This window comes from Microcebus murinus, chromosome 18, assembly GCF_040939455.1.
Source record: "Microcebus murinus isolate Inina chromosome 18, M.murinus_Inina_mat1.0, whole genome shotgun sequence".
NCBI classification, from domain to species: Eukaryota; Metazoa; Chordata; class Mammalia; order Primates; family Cheirogaleidae; genus Microcebus; species Microcebus murinus.
The window spans coordinates 38,230,051-38,247,124 of NC_134121.1; the positions used below are offsets into that span (position 1 = coordinate 38,230,051).

A 17,074-nucleotide genomic window follows, 5' to 3' on the forward strand; every position below is an offset into this window, starting at 1 on the left:
CTGAACAAGAATGAGAACCCGTCCAGACAAAAAATAGAAAACTTAGCTGGGCGTGGTGGTGCATGCCTGTAGTCCCAGCTAATAGGAGGCTGAGGCAGGAGGATCGCTTGAGCCCAGGAGTTTGAGGTTGCTATGAGATATGATGATGCCACTGTACTCTAGCCCAGGCAACAGAATGAGACTGTGTCTCAAAAAAATAAATAAAATAAAACAAAAAGATAGCTGGGCATGGAGAATCACTTGTGCCCAGGAATTTGAGGTGTAGTGAGCCATGACTGCACCTGTGAATACCCATTGCACTCTAGCTTGGGCAACAGAGTGAGACCCTGTCTCTATTTAAAAAAAAAAAAAAAAAAATATATATATATATATATATATATATACACACACATATATATATATACACACACACACATAATATATATTAATATAAATATATGTATAATATATATGTATATATGGAGTCAAAATTTCCAGAAAATTCACTTCCAAAAATGTAAAAAATCTATGAAAGGCTGGGCATGGTGGCTCATGCCTGTAATCCTAGCACTCTGGGAGGCCGAGGCGGGCAGATTGCTCGAGATCAGGTGTTCAAAACCAGCCTGAGCAAGAGTGAGACCTCGTCTCTACTATAAATAGAAAGAAATTAATTGGCCAACTAATATATATAAAAAAAATTGGCTGGGCATGGTGGCACATGCCTGTAGTCCCAGCTACTCAGGAGGCTGAGGCAGAAGGATCACTTGAGCCCAGGAGATTGAGGTTGCTGTGAGCTAGGCTGACGCCACAGCACTCACTCTAGCCTGGGCAACAAAGTGAGACTCTGTCTCAAAAAACAAACAAACAAACAAACAAAAAAAACAAACAGGTAAATATGAAAAACAAAAAGAAGGTTGGAGGTTTTATAAAAAGGAGAAATGTGGCCGGGCGCGGTGGCTCACGCCTGTAATCCTAGCACTCTGGAAGGCCAAGGTGGAAGATTGCTTGAGCTTAGGAGTTTGAGATCAGCTTGAGCAAGAGCAAGACCCTGTCTCTACTAAAAATAGAAAAATTGGCCAGACGTTATTATCTCTGTAAAGAAACAACAGAAATAATGAGTTAAAAACAAACAAACAAGGCCAGGCGTGGTGGCTCACGCCTGTAATCCTAGCACTTTGGGAGGCCGAGGCAGGCGGATTGCTCAAGATCAGGAGTTCGAAACCAGCCTGAGCGAGACCCCGTCTCTACCAAAAATAGAAATAAATTAATTGACCAACTAAAAATATATATACAAAAAATTAGCCGGGCATGGTGGCGCATGCCTGTAGTCCCAGCTACTCGGGAGGCTGAGGCAGAAGGATTGCTTGAGCCCCGGAGATTGAGGTTGCTGTGAGCCAGGCTAATGCCACGGCACTCACTCTAGCCTGGGCAACAAAGTGAGACTCTGTCTCAAAAAAAAAAACAAAAAAAAAACAACAAACAAACAAAAACTATACTGCCCAACCTCCCTTGCGAGAAAGAGTGGCCAACTAGAAGCTGATATTATGGGGCAGGAGGACTTTGGGGAAAGCTCTTTAGAGGGAGCTGATATACCTGGGAAAAAACACACTGTTGCCCCTCCAGCCTTTCTCCTTCTTATTGCCTGGAATGCAGGCATGATGACTGGAGCTCCAGGGACCGTATTAATCCACAGGGAGACCTTAGAACTGAGAATGCAGAGCATAAAGTTAGAAGCCTGGGTTCTTCATGACCAATGAGCATGAATGAGTCCACCATGCTAGCCCTGAAATACTATGTCCAGACCTCTTCTATGTAAAGAAAAACAAATGTCTGTCTTGCTTAAGCCTATGTTATTTTGGTTTTCTGTTATATGCAATTGAACCTAAACTTAACTGATATACACACCAAACCTGTATGGAAAGGAAAAGGGGACTTTCACACTTTAGTTTCTATGCAATGGTATTGCTCGCATTTATCATTTTTATCTTTTAAAATAAGAATGCATTCATGTATTTCTTGTATAAGCATCTCCTTGGGAGCCCCAGAGAACTTGGCTTGAGCACCAGCCCCACTACTCCCTAGCTATGCGACCTTGTGCAGTCAATTAATATCTCTGAGCCTGTTTCCTCATTTGGAAAATGGGCATGATGATAATAGAACTTATCTCATTTGGGTTCTCATGGAGCTTAAATAAGCTAATGCAGATAAAATTCTTGGCACAGTACCCAGCTTACAGCTATTACTGTACTACATTATGCTACTATCTAGGCACTGGTGGTGGCAGAACCAATTAGAAAAACCTGGGCCATGTTGTTGAGTAAAAAAACAGGTTGCAAAACTGGCTCGTGAGTATGATCCCTTTTGTGAAAAATTATTTTAATGTCTATATCTATATGCATATCTATGCTCAAGAGATGTCTGGTAGGATGGTTGTCCAAATGTTAGTAGTGGTAATTTCTGGGTAGTAGGATCTTTGCTTTCTTCTGTATGGTTGAAAAAGAGCATGTATTCTTTTTTGAGCAGGAAGATAAAAAACAAGAAAACATTTTGGAAAACAATGCAACAATTCATGCCAAGAATCATCAAAGCATTCATACCCTCTGACCTAGCTGTCTCACTTTTGGGAATTGAACTGAGGAAATAATTTAAATAAAGGAAGAAGCTATATCCATAAAAAACATGCACTACAGCATTATTATTTATAATAGGGGAAATCAAGTAACCACATAAGTGGCTTACATTAGGATAATGATTATTAAATTATTCACTCATTGGAACACTGTACAATAATTAAAATAAGATGATGACCATGTAGCAATGTGGAAAACTGCTTATGACAATGAGAAGAGAAAATGGCAAAATGGCAGAATGCAAAATTAGATCTGTGCCAGGGTCACAACCGGGCAAAGGGAATGCAGGCAAATGAAAACAACTTAATTTGTTGGGGCCACTGATTGCAGGAGATTTTTTTTTTCCACTGAGAATTCTGCCTAATGTTTCTATTATATTGTTTATTTAATAACAATAATTGGCTTTAAAAATTTCCTCAGGGAACATAAGGGGCAGCTGGGAGAAGAGAGAAGGGAAATCTGGGACTCTCCTAGGAGAGAGGTCTGGGTAAGAGAAATTCAGGGGTAATTGACAAGCCAGGGAGAAACAGCTCCAGCTCAGTCTTCCACCTGGGTGGTCCCACAGGTTGCATCCCCTCTGCTCTCTGGCTTGGCAGTGATCAGATGACCAAAAGATTTTCCAAAGTTAGAGAGGCAGTATGTTAGCTGATGAAAAAGCTAGGGTCAAGAATGCTTTTCAGATTGGAATCATCTGGAAAAATTGATCGTGCTTGTTATTGATGAGATTGTAGAGAAATGAGCACCAGCAAGCTGGCAAGAGGGTGAACTGGGCAGGCTTCCTGGAGGGTAGCTTGGCACTGTGAATCCAAACAGAGGATGTGTATATCCTCAGAGTCAGCAATTCCATCTCTTGAGATTTATCCTAAACCCCAGGAAATGATCAAACCAGTGCATAAAAATATTTACATAAGATATTCATCACAGAGTTTAATAATAACCCAAAATTAAACCCTTAGTTTCATTAAAAAAATTGGAAAATGAAATTTTTTGGCATAATCATGTAGTGAGATACACTATGGAGGCCACACTAAAAAGTAGGATATAGATGTAAATTTGATGCCCATCACATATTAAACAAGAAGGCTCTTTGGAACAAGACATATATTATCCCATCTTTGTAAGACTGTGTAGCCAAATATATGCATTGCATATCATAATTGCTGCTAAAATATACACCGGAATCTAAACAATGGTGAATCTTTGAATTGTAGAATTTGTAGAAATTGTAGAATTTGTAGAATTACAAACTGAAATCAGTCACTTTAGTCTCAATTATGGTGCAGTAACAACCTGAAAATCTGGTTGACAAGTGCAAATGTTAATTTCTCTCTACTGCTCACATATATTGTTTCTGACTGCTTCCTATGCCCAACTCCTTCACTCTGGAACCCAGGCATACAAAACAGACCCCATGTGAGTGCTGCAGGTCACCATGACAGAGGGACAAACTGGTGGATCACCCACTGGCTCTTACAACCAGTGCTGGGCAAGTCTCATGGCCCTTCCCAGGCTCAACAAGGCAGGGATACACAGGCCCTCAGGGAGGGGTAGCAAACATTTTGAGCAATAATACAATCTGCCACACAAGTTATTTCATCCTATTATTCAAAGTTCTTTTCTTTGCAGAATGGGGTGGGAGGAGTATGCAGTTCTAGCCCAGGAAAGGGATGGTCTCCCAGAGATGGGGCCTGGGTGACACAGGTTCTCATTCTCAAGTTCTCATTCTCAAGGAAAGATAGAGACGGAGTCCAAGCTACCCAGCACCCACCAGCTTCAAGCCTGAAGCAGAGAGGCCAGAAAGAGATCAGGATTTTGCCTAATGTAAGAGGCAGGCCAATTGACTCGGAGCCACAGTAAGTAAAAAACAACAATGAAGGCTGGGCATGGTGGCTCATGCCTGTAATCCTAGTACTCTGGGAGGCCAAGGTGGGAGGACTGCTTGAGGCCAGGAGTTTAAGACCAGCTTGAGCAAGAGTGAGACCTCATCTCTACCAAAAATAGAAAAAATAAGCCAGGTGTGTTGGTGCGCACCTGTAGTCTCAGCTACTCAGGAGGCTGAGGCAGGGGCATCACTTGAGCCCATGAGTTTGAGTTTGCCATGAGTTTGAGCTATGATGATGCCACTGCATTCTACCTGGGGTGACCGAGCGAGACTCTGTCTCAAAAAGTTCTAGATGTCCAGAAGTGTTATAGCAGGTCTGCTACTTACTACTTATAGCTGTGGTCCCCAAGCCCTGGGCCATAGACCAGTACCGACCGGTATGGTCCATGGCCTCTTAGGAACTGGGCGGCACAGCAGGAGGTGAATGGTGGGTGAGTGAGGGAAGATTCATCTGTATTTACAGCCACTCCCATCGCCCGCATCACTGCATAAGCTCCGCCTCCTGTCAGCTCAGCAGGGCATTAGGTTCTCATAGGAGCCGGAACCCTGCTGTAAACTGTGCAAGCCAGGCATCTAGGTTGTGTGCTCCTTATGAGAATCTAACGCCTGATCATCTGAGGTGGAGCTGAGGCAGTGGGGAGTGCCTGCAAATACAGATTATCATTAGCAGAGAGGTTTGACTGCACAAGAAATGTAATGTGCCTGAATCATCCTGAAACCATCCCTCCCCCTCACTCCCAGTCTATGGAAAAATTGCCTTCCATGAAACCAGTCCCTGGTGCCAAAAAGGTTGGGGACCACTGACTTACAGGACTTGAGTCAAGTTAGAGAAACTATGTGACTGTCCCCACCTGTAAAATGGAAATTAAAATAGCTGCCCTAGGCCAGGGGTGGTAGTACATGCCTATAGTCCCAGCTACTCAGGAGGCTGAGGCAGGAAGATTCCCTTGAGGTCAGGAATTCAAGACCAACCTGGGCAACATATTAAGACATTGTTTCTAAAAAATTAAAAACATTTAAAGATGGCTGGGTGCGGTGGCTCACGCCTGTAATCCTAGCTCTCTGGGAGGCCGAGGCGGGCGGATTGCTCAAGGTCAGGAGTTCAAAACCAGCCTGAGCAAGAGCGAGACCCCGTCTCTACTATAAACAGAAAGAAATTAATTGGCCAACTAATATATATAGAAAAAATTAGCCGGGCATGGTGGTGCATGCCTGTAGTCCCAGCTACTCGGGAGGCTGAGGCAGCAGAATCGCTTGAGCCCAGGAGTTTGAGGTTGCTGTGAGCTAGGCTGACGCCATGGCACTCACTCTAGCCTGGGTAACAAAGTGAGACTCTGTCTCAAAAAAAAAAAACAAAAAACAAAAAACATTTAAAGAATAGCTGTCCTGCCTACTTCGAACTAGTTCAGGGGTGGGGTTCAATTGTAGGGTTTTAAAATGATCGGTGTTTCCAGCATATGGAAAGTTTGGTCCCTCAAGCTGTAATCACAGAGTCACGTGTACTACTTGTCCCCAACTTTGCTCACCACCTCATCACTAAAGTGGGTTGCTCATCCTTTTTACTTGCTATGCAAGACAGGAGAAAGATGACAGGCAAAGTCCCAAAGAGGAGAAAGAGAAACTCCTTGGTGGAAGAGCCATGGAAGGGCTGGGAGGTGGAGGGAAGGACCCCATACCCACTTTGTTGTGTCTGGAAGTAGCCAGGTCCCCCCTTTCCTCCCGTCCCCAGCCTCTCAGGATGGAAGAAGGGAGATGATAGTAATCAGGGGTCCCAAATGAGACTGAGCCATGCAGGAAGCACTGAAAAACCAGATTCCTGGGTTCCACCTCCCGGACATTCTGATTCACTGGGTGAGGGTGGGACCAGGCTAAGTCACGGAAGGTGATCTGTGCCACCCCCACTTGGCCCTGGCTCCCACCCAGCTCCTTTGCACAAGCCTTGTGAGGTGGCCCGGCAGGGTGGCCCAGGACATCTCAGGTGGCACGAGCCCTGGCAGCCAGGAGAAACCTGAGTGGGCCCAGGTTATCTGATGGCGCACCCGCCTCAGCCCTGTGCTCACTTCTTCAATGTCAAGACCAGGGAAGGCTCAGGAAGAGGCTTCCCTAAACAGCACAGGTCACCCAGCAAGCTGCCCCAGGGCCAGGATTTCCAGGTCACCAGGGCCAAAGGAGGTGATAAGAAAATTGTATTCCCCAGTCTAGCTCCTAACCCCTCCGAACTGAAAGTGCTCCAGGCTCCCACGGCCTGCCTGCGCCTGCACGCCTTGACTGACATGCCTGGAATTGATCTTGGTACACATCTATCGACACAGCAGAGAGTTCCTCGAGGGCTGGGACAGGTCTTGTTCCTGTGTGCCTGGCGCGGTGCCTGGCACATCATTCGTGCTTGCTGAATATTTCATGAATAAAGGAGAGGTGGTAAAACTTACCATGTTACCACAGGGTCAAAGAAGGACTGATATTCACACCCACTGGGCACACGGGAAATGCACGTGCTCACCTCTGAGAAGCAGGGGGTGGGGGGAACCCCACCCTTGTCACCCAGCCAGAGGCTGAGCCTAGCATGCCTCGATCTGCAGCAGTACTAGATTACTTTGGCATCATGGCACCCAGCGACATAAGGTATGAAAGTTATCGAGCCTCTTTCCAGGAAAATGCCCTCCTCTTTCTCTTACTCTCTTTCTCTCACACACACTTTCCAGGTTAAGAGTATCAGGCCTTCAAAAAACAGGAATAAACAGATAAATGTCAGGTAATGAATGTAGAAGGAATGATAGAGTCAGAAATTAACATTTTTGCAACGTTAATTGCAAAATTAACTCCCACTCCCCTACCCCTCATTTAAGAATTGATTTGGGCAAGGATCATCAATGGATGCCAACACCACTGGGCAAATGACTGTCAGGGAATAAGGCATTTTCCTGGTCTCAAGGCATCACGCCAGATGATAATCTGCTTAATTTCAAGTAAAAAAATATCCCTGTACAATGGAGAGACTGGGCACCCATCACCTTAATCAAGTGATCAAAATTAGCCATTATTGATAGTGGGATGAGCTGGCTTTACATTCCTTGTGGTATAGAACATCCACATAGTGTTCTTGCAAAAAATATTTAATCTGATCCAATCATTGGGAAACAATCAGACACACCCAAAATGTCCAGACAAGTGGCCTTGATGCTGAAAAATTCAGTGCCATTGTTTCAAAACAAACAGAAAGGAAGGGGGCTGTTTTAAAAGAGACTAAAGAGACATAATAGCCAAAAATAAAGCATAAAACTTTATTGGAAGTCCCCCTCCCTCCCAATGAGTCAAAGAGCTTTAAGATGTTTTGAAGATATTTGGGGAAATTTTAAAACGACCTGCATATTATTGCATTATATTAACTTTCTTAGGCTGCAAACAGTATTGCGGCTATAAAGAGTGTACTTTTTTCTAGGAGATGCTTAATATCTAAAATTTTCATATGATTCAGGAAAAAAAAATGTAGACACATCTATCTCTCTAATCTATCTAAAGATGAAGTAATTGTGGCCAAAATGAACAAATGATGAATCTATAGGATGACCATAAAGTCTGGGAACATGGCTATCTTATTCTTTTATAGCCGGAAGATGTCCTTGACGACATTATGAATATCTGCCTATTTCCAGGCTTTCCAGGAACACTGCAGAGGAAGGCTATATGGTTTACATCGAACTGTTCTTTCATCTTTTTCTATAGGTTTGAAATCTTTCAAAATAAAATATAGGGAGTGGGGGAAGAAATCTCAGCCCTAGTCCCCAAATCAGAATCTCATACACGGGGAAGGAGCTGGGACAAAGGAGGGGCCGGAGCCAAGGCAGGCTTCAGATGGGGTTATTAGGCTATTTGAATAGAACCATGGAGACATTTCTGCAGGTAAAAGACAAAAGAGAATCACAAATGCTCTGGGTCCTCCCACCTTCACTCTCTTGACAGAAAGGCTACAGGGAGGGAGGGAGGTGGAGGAGTAGACTCAGGAGAGACTGTGGCTTTTGCCACCTGAAACGTACCTTGGCTGGCAGAGGGGAAGGGGCAAGCCTTGCTCTGACCTTTCTCACTGTTCTCAGAGTCCAGCAAGCCACCACGCTGGACACACACATGAGACCACTAGCATACAACAGCCGTTCTATGCTCTTTCTTGTATTGCAGGGGCTGGAAACCTGAGAAATATATTCCTCAGAATCTCCTGCCAGCCAGGATTTGCTTTGGAGTCCACTAATGAGAGGCACTTGTGGAAACCATTACTCCTTCTCCAGCAGTGGCAGACAGTAAGCATGAGGTTTTGTAGCGTCTTCTGGGCATTTTCCTATAAATCACCTGCTTTTATGCTGCTGGCCGCTGAGACCATCAGCAGGAGTTTCCTGTGCCTCCTACAGTGTTCTGATTTCCTGACAGTGGATGGTGGCTTTCTCCAATTGTCATTTCTCCACACCTTTCAATGGTTTTGTAAATACTTCATTCCTATATTAAATCCCTTCCTGCTTAAAATACCTAGAAGGGATATGGTTTTCCTAACTCACGTAGCTTTCTCAGGACCTCACTCCAGAGTGAGGAAGGCTTCTCTTCTGGAGGTAATTCTCTGTAGGGAGATTTCCAAACACTGTTTGCTATTTGGTACCAAGAAGGCAAAAGAAGCTGATGTGGCTGATGAATAATTCCCAGCCATGGAACACGTGCTGGTCTGTGAGTCCTGAGATGCTGAATGGGATGCCAGTTCTCAGACCAGGAATGTCCTCCCATCCACCTCACTGTAGCCACTCCATGGACGCCAGGGCCGGGCAGTGACCACACAGAGCAGAGACGGCACTGGACAGCAGAGATGTCTGCAGTACCGGCTCAGCCTGAGCCCACCTGGTACTTTGGGATTCAGGAGCATCTGATCATCCTCCCGGCACAAGGGAAGGGGTTCTCTGCTGCCAGGCCTCTTGGAGTTGAGGCAGAAGGGTCAGCAACAGAGAGTCCAGCACAGGCAGACCCTCCCAGGAACACCGAAGACCTCTGGAAAACCAAGAGGCCTGGATGTGACCTTACCGATTTCATGCGCATCCCCCACCAGTGCTCCTCACGTCTCCCGGGTCTGTGGATCTGTACTTGGGGCTCTGTGGGACACCTAAGCCTCTGCCCACTGTCCCCAACACACCTGTGATCCAGCAGCAGCAGGCCCCGCTCCAGCAGCTCCTTCACCTCCTTGCTTGTTCCAAACACATCCCACAGGGTCAGCTGGGGACCAAATCGCTGCCAGTGCTGGGGAAACCAGAAGGTCAGAGGTGGGGGCTGCCCGGCTTACTCTGAGAAACGTGGCTAGGGTGCAGTGAGGAGTCAGGAGGGTCCAGTCCAGCACTGGGATCTCAGCAGCTGAGGCTCATGAACAGCAGAACCAGGCCAAAGGGCCAGCAGGAAGGCGGGCACCTTCACTCCCATCCCACATTCAAGCTGAAGCCCAGCTCCCAGCTAAGCCAGGCCTTCCTACTCCCCCTGCCCCCCTTCCCCAAGGCCAGCCTGAGCCAGGGCTTTATGGCCCTGATTTCATCCAGAGCAGCTCTGAGTTTGATCGATCATTATGTCTTATGTTTTCTATGTGAGGTTTCAACGCTGCTTAAAACACCTGGAAACCCTTTATCTAGTCTACTCCTTCACACACAGCTGAGAACACTGAGGTTCAGAGAGGCAAAGGATCTGTGCCCAAGGTTGCAGTAGGACCGGGACTAGAACCTGCGTCTCTGCAGCCCTAGGCTAGGGTTCTTACCTATGTACCACATTGCCCACTGGTTCTGCCCAGCAGGCCTCAGCTGGACCTAGGCCCCAGTTCCAGCTGCCAACTTCAGAGGAATCAGAGGGTGTGTGTATGTGTGTGTGTGTGTGTGCGTGCGTGTGAGAGAGAACAAGAGAGAGATTGATTCTGCAAGACTTAGGAGGGAACAGTGTGCAAGAAACCCTGACCCCTTACCTGGTGAGTGATCCCCACATCAGTGCGCAGCCCCATGGCCAAAACTTCCTCCAGCCTGAAAGAAAAATCCCCAAGGGATCTTGGAGAGGAGACCTGTGCCTCTCCTGCTCTTCAGGCCCTAGGCTGGGACGTGTTCACGAGGGGTAATGGGGCTCATGCAGTATGTGGCAGGGCGAGGGGTGGGGCAAGGTGGGAAATAAAGATGTGCACATGGTGGAAGTGGTTCTGGGGCTCTGAGGGACCCTGGGTGAAGAGCCCCGTGCCCATGGATACTCACATCTCCAGCCTGCCCAGGGGGGTGCGCTTCCGGGTACCATGACCAAACAGCATCACCTCCTTCATCCAGTTGTCAGGCTCCAGGGTCTGGATTCGAGCCTCCCGGGTGTTGCTCCCGGCCCCCTGGGGTACAAATCGTCCATGGGCTCCTAACAGCATCAACAACCAGCCCCGCATTAATAGCAGCTAACGCTGTGTGCTTACCAGATTTAAACCGGTGGTTCTCAAAGTGCAGTCCCTGGACCAACTGCATCGAACATGCTAGAAACGTAAATCTTTGGGCCTTACTCCAGCCCCTCCGATCAAAAATTCTGGAGGTGGGGCACAGCACTTTGGATTTTAAGAAGCCTTCCAAGGGATTGATACATGCTAAAGTTTGAGAACTGCAGTGCCTGGCACTGTGTCAAGCACCTTAAAATACAGGCTCAACAGTTCTACAAGATTGGTATTTTGTGCAGCATTCTGCATATGAGGAAACAGAGGCTTGGAGAGGTCCAATAAGTGGCCCAAGTTCGCACAGCCCTGACATTCCTCTCCTGAATCATGCCTTCCTCTGGGTACTCACCAGGCCCGACGCCGAGGTACTGACCGCACTGCCAGTATGTCCAATTGTGGGTGCTGAGCGCCCCCTGTGGGGAGGGAGGAAAGGCTGCAGACTGAAGGCGGTGGGCCCATTTCCGCTCAGGTGAAGGGCACCTGGTTAGAGCGTCCCACCAACTCCGGCCTGAGGGCACCCAGCAGGGAGCCTTCTCTTCGGAGGGCCACCATTCCCTGGCCACACCTCAGTCCACCCATTCTCCATGTCCAGCCATCAGCCGCAGGACTCACGTTCCGGGCGAAGTTGGAGACCTCATACTGGCGGAAGCCAGCCTCGCGAAGGGCTTCCCGGCCCGCCTGGTACATCTCAGCGGCGAGCTCGGGGTCGGGGGCAGGAAGGGCGCCTTGCTGCACCTGCGCGAAGAGTGCGGTGCCCCGCTCCAGGGACAGCTGGTAGAGGGAGACGTGGTCGTCACAGCGGCGCAGCAGTTCCTGCAGCTGCCCAAGCCACGGCCCCACGTGCTGTGCCGGCAGCCCCAGCATCAAGTCCACCGACACGCGCCCGGGAAAGAGGCGCCGGGCCGCTGCCAGCGTCCGCAGAGCGTCGCCGGCCGAGTGTGTCCGCCCCAGCAGCCGGAGCTCTGCGTCGTCTAGGGACTGGGGAGACAGGGTCAGCGTGAGCACACTGGCCGGCTCAGAGCCAGATGGGAACGCTCCACTTCACTGGAGTAGGCGCAGATACAGGGTACACAGCGCATGGCCGGCAGCTGGGAGGTGGAAGGGCGACAGACAAGCCAGTACCAACAGCTGCTATTCACTGAAGGGTCACCACATGCCAAGCGCTTTTACACCGTGTCTGACTGAATCCTTATAACTCTCCAATATGAGCTCCATCTTACAGATGAGAAAACTGAGGTTCAGAGGAGTTAAGTAACTTGCCCCAGGGCATACAGTTGCAAAGTTAGACCTGGAATTTAGGACTGACTCCAAACTTCAAAGCCAACAGTCTTTTTTTACTTTACTTTTTATTTTGAAATAATTTAAACCTAAAGAAAGGTCGAAGGAAAAGCACAATAAACACCTTCATCTAGATTCACCAACATTTGCCCACATTCACTTTGTCTCTCTAAATATTAATGTTGTAATGTTAAATTATTTCAGAGTAAGTTATAGACCAGAACTGCCCAAAAGAATTTTCTGCGATGAGGGAAATGTTCTATATCTGTGCTGTCCAGTACGGTAGGTACTAGCCACATGTGGCTATTTAAATTCAACTTAAACCACATTTCAAGTGCTCACTAGCATGTGGCTAGTAGCTATGTATTGAACGGCAGTTATAGATATTATACTTTTCAACCCCTAAATACTTAAGTGTGTATTTCTTAAGAACAAGACATTCTCTTACATAACCACAATCCAATTATAGAGTTCAGGAAATTTAACATTGATACCATTACCTAATACAGAGTCATATTCAAATTTGGCCAACTGGCCTGATAATTTCTACTGTAGCAATTTCCTCCTTCTACCCCATCAGGGCCCACACATGGCCTTCACCTGTCTCTTTTAATCTACTTTAGATTCCAGCCTTTCATGTCATTGACATTTTTGAAGAATACAGGTCAGTTGTTTTTTTATTTTTTTATTTTATTTTATTTTTATATCACACCTGGGAATGTTTTTTTTAAAAGAATAAGTTCTAGAGATTGGCTGTGTAACACTGCTTATAGTTAACAATACTGTACATCTAAAAATTTAAGAGGGTAGATCTCATGCTCTCTGTTCTTATCACAAAAAAATTTTTTGAAAAAGTCTCTTAACATAGGCTTTCCTGATGTTTCCTCACAATCAGATTCAAGATATGCATTTTGGGCAAGAATATCTTAGAAATGATGTGTCCCTGTCAGTATTTCCCATCAGGACAAAGCCCACGGCCCTAAAACCCAAAGGAAGTATCAGAGGTCAACCTGAGAGGAGTAGGTTTCTCCCTCCTTAAAAACCTTCAATGGCTGCCCTATCGCTACTAGGGAAAAAGCCAAACTCCTTAGTAGAAACTGGAGGTTTTGGGCCCTACCTTGCTGCCTTGTTTCCATCCTCTCCAGTCACAAGGAATGACTCACAGCTCTCCCAAAACATGCAAGGTTCTTCCATATCCTGTGTCTTTTCCTCCCACACCCTCTCTCCTGGTAAACTCATCCTACTCATTCAAACATCACCTCCTCCAGGAAGGTTTCTGTGATTTCATCCAACTGAGCTGCCCTTCAGGCTATGCTCTGAAAGAGTTTTGCAGAGACACCCTTTGTAGGAAGCATTTACCGTGCTGCAAAGATCTGACTATGTCACTGCCTCCCCATCTTCAACTGTGTAGCAAATCTTTTTTGAGCACCTACTATGTTGCCAGGCATATGGCAGGTGCTTGGAATACACAAAGTCATGCCTGATCACTTCCTCATGGAGCTCATGGTCTAGGACAGCAGCAGACAATTAAGTAGTTACAAAAGTGTCACCACAGGGCCTACTGTGTACTGGGCCCTGGCACCCAGAAGGAGCTCAATAAATATTTGCCCAATGGATGAACACGACTAAAAGGGGACAGCACTGAAAGTCTGGGCACACTGGATGGGGAGGGTGAGATGGGTTACCTGGAGGCCAATGGACAATCTGTTGACCCCTGCTGCCCCGAATGCTGCCAGCCTGGAGCCAGGGGCTGAAGTGGGATTAGCCTCCAATGTGACTTCGGAGTCTGCAGGCAGGTAGGTTGCCTGTGCCACAGCCTCCAGGACAGCAGCCACGGTGTGGGGACTGGCCAGACTGGGCGTCCCCCCACCAAAGAACACAGATTCCACCCTGGAGAAAGAGGATGGAGAAGACGAGACCTTGGAGGAGCCCTCTGGGATGCCTGCCCCTGTCCTGTTCACTCCCCCAAATAATTCCCAAGACCCTGCCTATAGCCCCCAGTACAGACCGTCGCACCCCGCTGAGCCGCAGCAGCGTCTGAGCCTCAGTCACCAGACACTTCCGCATGGCAGCCTCCTCCACGCCGCGGGGGATGTACTTGTTGAAGTTGCAGTAACTGCAGCGCTTCTCGCAGTAGGGCCACTGGGGGCGGGGGTGTATGTGCGCGGTGAGGGGTGACTCCGGCCGTCCTGGCCACTTCCAGGGCTCAGGCACACACATCCCCATCCCCATCCCGAGGTCCATCAACAGTGGCTACGGCATCTAAGCCACACAATTCCCCACAGTAGGTCGCACTGGGATTATTATGCCCACTTCAATGTGAGAAAACAGGCTCCTAAGGGAAATCACTTGGTCAAGGTCACGGTACCAGAGACGGGGTTTCTGGACCAAGCCATTTCCCTGCCAGGGCACCGGTCGCCTGGCGATGGGAAAAGACGGCAGGTGGGTTCCAGCGTGACAAACCGCCACTTGGATTTTGGACGCCACGGCTGCACCCCGCGGGCCCGCCCCACTCACGTGCACGTAAAGCGCGGCGCGCCGGCTCGCGGGCTCGGGACGCGCGGGTCCTCCCGTGCGCTCCTCGCGGCGGCGCCGCTGGGCCGCCCTGGCCGCCGCCGCCCAGCCGCGGGCCCGGGCCCCGGGGACAGCCATGGCGCCCAACGCGGCGCGGGGCAGGGGTCCGAGCCGGAGGCGCGCCCAGGACGCGCCGCCGTGTGCAGTGCGGGCCCAGCGGAAGGAAGCGGGGCTGCGTGACCGCGCGCGGCGCCCGGCGACGCGCAGAGAGGGCCCGTCCGCGACCGCGGGCCTGTGGCGCCACCTGCCGGGCACCGACCGCCGCCTGTCGGTCCTTTCCCGGGGACGTGCGGCGGGTGCCGGCCTTTTGGCTGTGCCAAAGCGAGTTCCGTGACCCATCCAGGAGCTCTTCGTTCGTTCAGTCAGTTCCTTCACATTTCATGTGCCTGGCTCAGAGCTGGGCGCTGGGGACATGTAGGTGCCTAAGACCAGGCTGCAGTCTGACCGGAGAGAGCAAACTAACCCGCCAGGACAGGCAACACTGTTACTAATAATTCAGTGCCTGCGGGACACCAGGCCGGCGTGCTCAGAGCCGGAGTCTGTGATGAGAGTGTGGGAGTCGGTGCCGGGGAAGAGGGCACTTGGGCTGGATCTTGAAGGAGCAGAAAATCCCAGGGGAAATTGGCTTGGCCACGATAGTGGCCAACCCCCTACCTGGGGGGAGAGCACATGCTGGGGGGAGAGTCAGAGATGGTGTATGGAGGAGAGACAGGGTGCCCATGAAGGGCTGGAAAAGAAGGCTCCCGAAGAAGTGTCCCACGAAGTGGAAAGATCATGGACAATACAGGACTTATCCCAGTGGCCTGGGACCAACCCAGTTCTCAACCTCCTGCCATCTCCGCTTCCAGCTTGTAGCTCTCAAGAATAACTATAGAGGCTGGGCGTGGTGGCTCACGCCTATAATCCTAGCACTTTGGGAGGCCAAGGCGGGCGGATTGCTCAAGGTCAGGAGTTGGAAACCAGCCTGAGCGAGACCCCGTCTCTACCAAAAATAGAAAGAAATTAATTGACCAACTAAAAATATATATACGAAAAAAAAAAAAATCAGCCGGGCATGGTGGCGCATGCCTGTAGTCCCAGCTACTCGGGAGGCTGAGGCAGTAGGATCGCTGAGCCCCGGAGTCTGAGGTTGCTGTGAGCTAGGCTGACGCCACGGCACTCACTCTAGCCTGGGCAACAAAGTGAGACTCTCTCTGTCTCAAAAAAAAAAAAAAAAAAAAAAAAAAAAGAATAACTATAGAAAGTGTTGGGAATGCATCATCCTGACATGGGAACCGACCGGCCGGAACAGCGTGGCTCTCTGGTCCAGTTCCCTCTAGAAAGAGGATGAACTTCAATGCTTTAGCCCAACATGTTATGTGGCCCCAGGGTATAAAACCCAGGATGGGCTGATTTCTGGGGTCCCTCAGCTGCAGTGCAAGTGGGGCATACGCAGATGAGACTTCACTGGCCTCAGTAGCTTTCCTGAGCCTGGGGCGGGGGGTGGGGGGTGGGGTGGGTGGCTATCTGTAAGCAATTAACCTGCTGGATGTCCCTTGTGTGTGGGTGGTCTGCCTCACCAGACTCAGACAAGTTGGTAACCAGTGCACAGTGAAACTGCTTCAGAGACAGCTGGGTTCTAATCTCAGCTGTGTGACCTTGAGCATGACACTGAACCTCCCTGAGTTTCAGTTTCATCATTTGTGAAGTGGAGCCAGTGCTTACCTGACAGGGTTGGTGGGAAGATTTGGGGAGATAATGTACGTGAAAGCACCTAGCAGAGTGCCTGGCCCTTAGAGTACCTAAACTTACGTTCGTTTCTTTAAAACTAAAGAGGCAGTGGCCGCTGCAGTGGGCAGGCATGCTGGAAGGTAAGGGTGCAGGCAGGAAGAAATTTTCCATACCTGCAAACTGGGGACCTGTGTGCCGTTTGGAACCCAGCTGTTTTTACTTCTTGGGTTACAACCTGCTTCTCCTGGCCCTGCCCATCCCGGAAGCCCCCGGTTCGTTGGTCCAAAAAATAAATAAATAATAAAAATTGGGCTGGTGGAGGAGCACTAGGGAACAGGGGGATGAGTGGTGATAGTTAAAGGGCATGGAGTTTCTTTTTTGGGGTGATGATAATGTTTAAAATTGACTGTGGTGGTCGTCACACCTATCTGTGAATATACTAAAAACCACTGAATTGGCCAGGCGTGGTGGCTTACGCCTGTAATCCTAGCATTCTGGGAGGCCAAGGTGGGAAGAGCCCTCAAAATCAGAAGTTCAAGACCAGCCTCAGCAAGAGTA

General features: G+C 48.8%; 1 protein-coding gene across 1 annotated transcript; it reads right to left on the bottom strand.

The window, feature by feature from the left end:
* Positions 1 to 7,758: 7,758 nt before the first annotated feature.
* Positions 7,759 to 14,982, bottom strand: RSAD1 (radical S-adenosyl methionine domain containing 1). The gene is made up of 9 exons (XM_012789764.2): positions 14,750 to 14,982; positions 14,241 to 14,374; positions 13,918 to 14,122; positions 11,567 to 11,932; positions 11,304 to 11,367; positions 10,740 to 10,887; positions 10,463 to 10,517; positions 9,656 to 9,759; positions 7,759 to 9,513 (listed from the first exon to the last, which is right to left on the bottom strand). The coding sequence occupies exons 1-9, from the start codon at positions 14,882 to 14,884 to the stop codon at positions 9,396 to 9,398; spliced, it is 1,329 nt and encodes a 442-aa protein (XP_012645218.2). The 5' UTR covers positions 14,885 to 14,982; the 3' UTR covers positions 7,759 to 9,395.
* Between the last annotated feature and the right edge of the window lie 2,092 nt (positions 14,983 to 17,074).

What these genes read in the sequence shown, in the direction of transcription:
- RSAD1 (XM_012789764.2), bottom strand. Translation starts at nt 14,884, where the DNA reads ATGGCTGTCCCCGGGGCCCGGGCCCGCGGCTGGGCGGCGGCGGCCAGG. An exon ending in CCCCTGGGCAGGCTGGAGAT is followed by an intron (nt 10,518 to 10,739) that starts GTGAGTATCCAT and finishes TTTTTCTTTCAG; the next exon opens with GCTGGAGGAAGTTTTGGCCA. An exon ending in CTGCTGCTGCTGGATCACAG is followed by an intron (nt 9,514 to 9,655) that starts GTGTGTTGGGGA and finishes TTGGTTTTCCAG; the next exon opens with AGGTCTTCGGTGTTCCTGGG.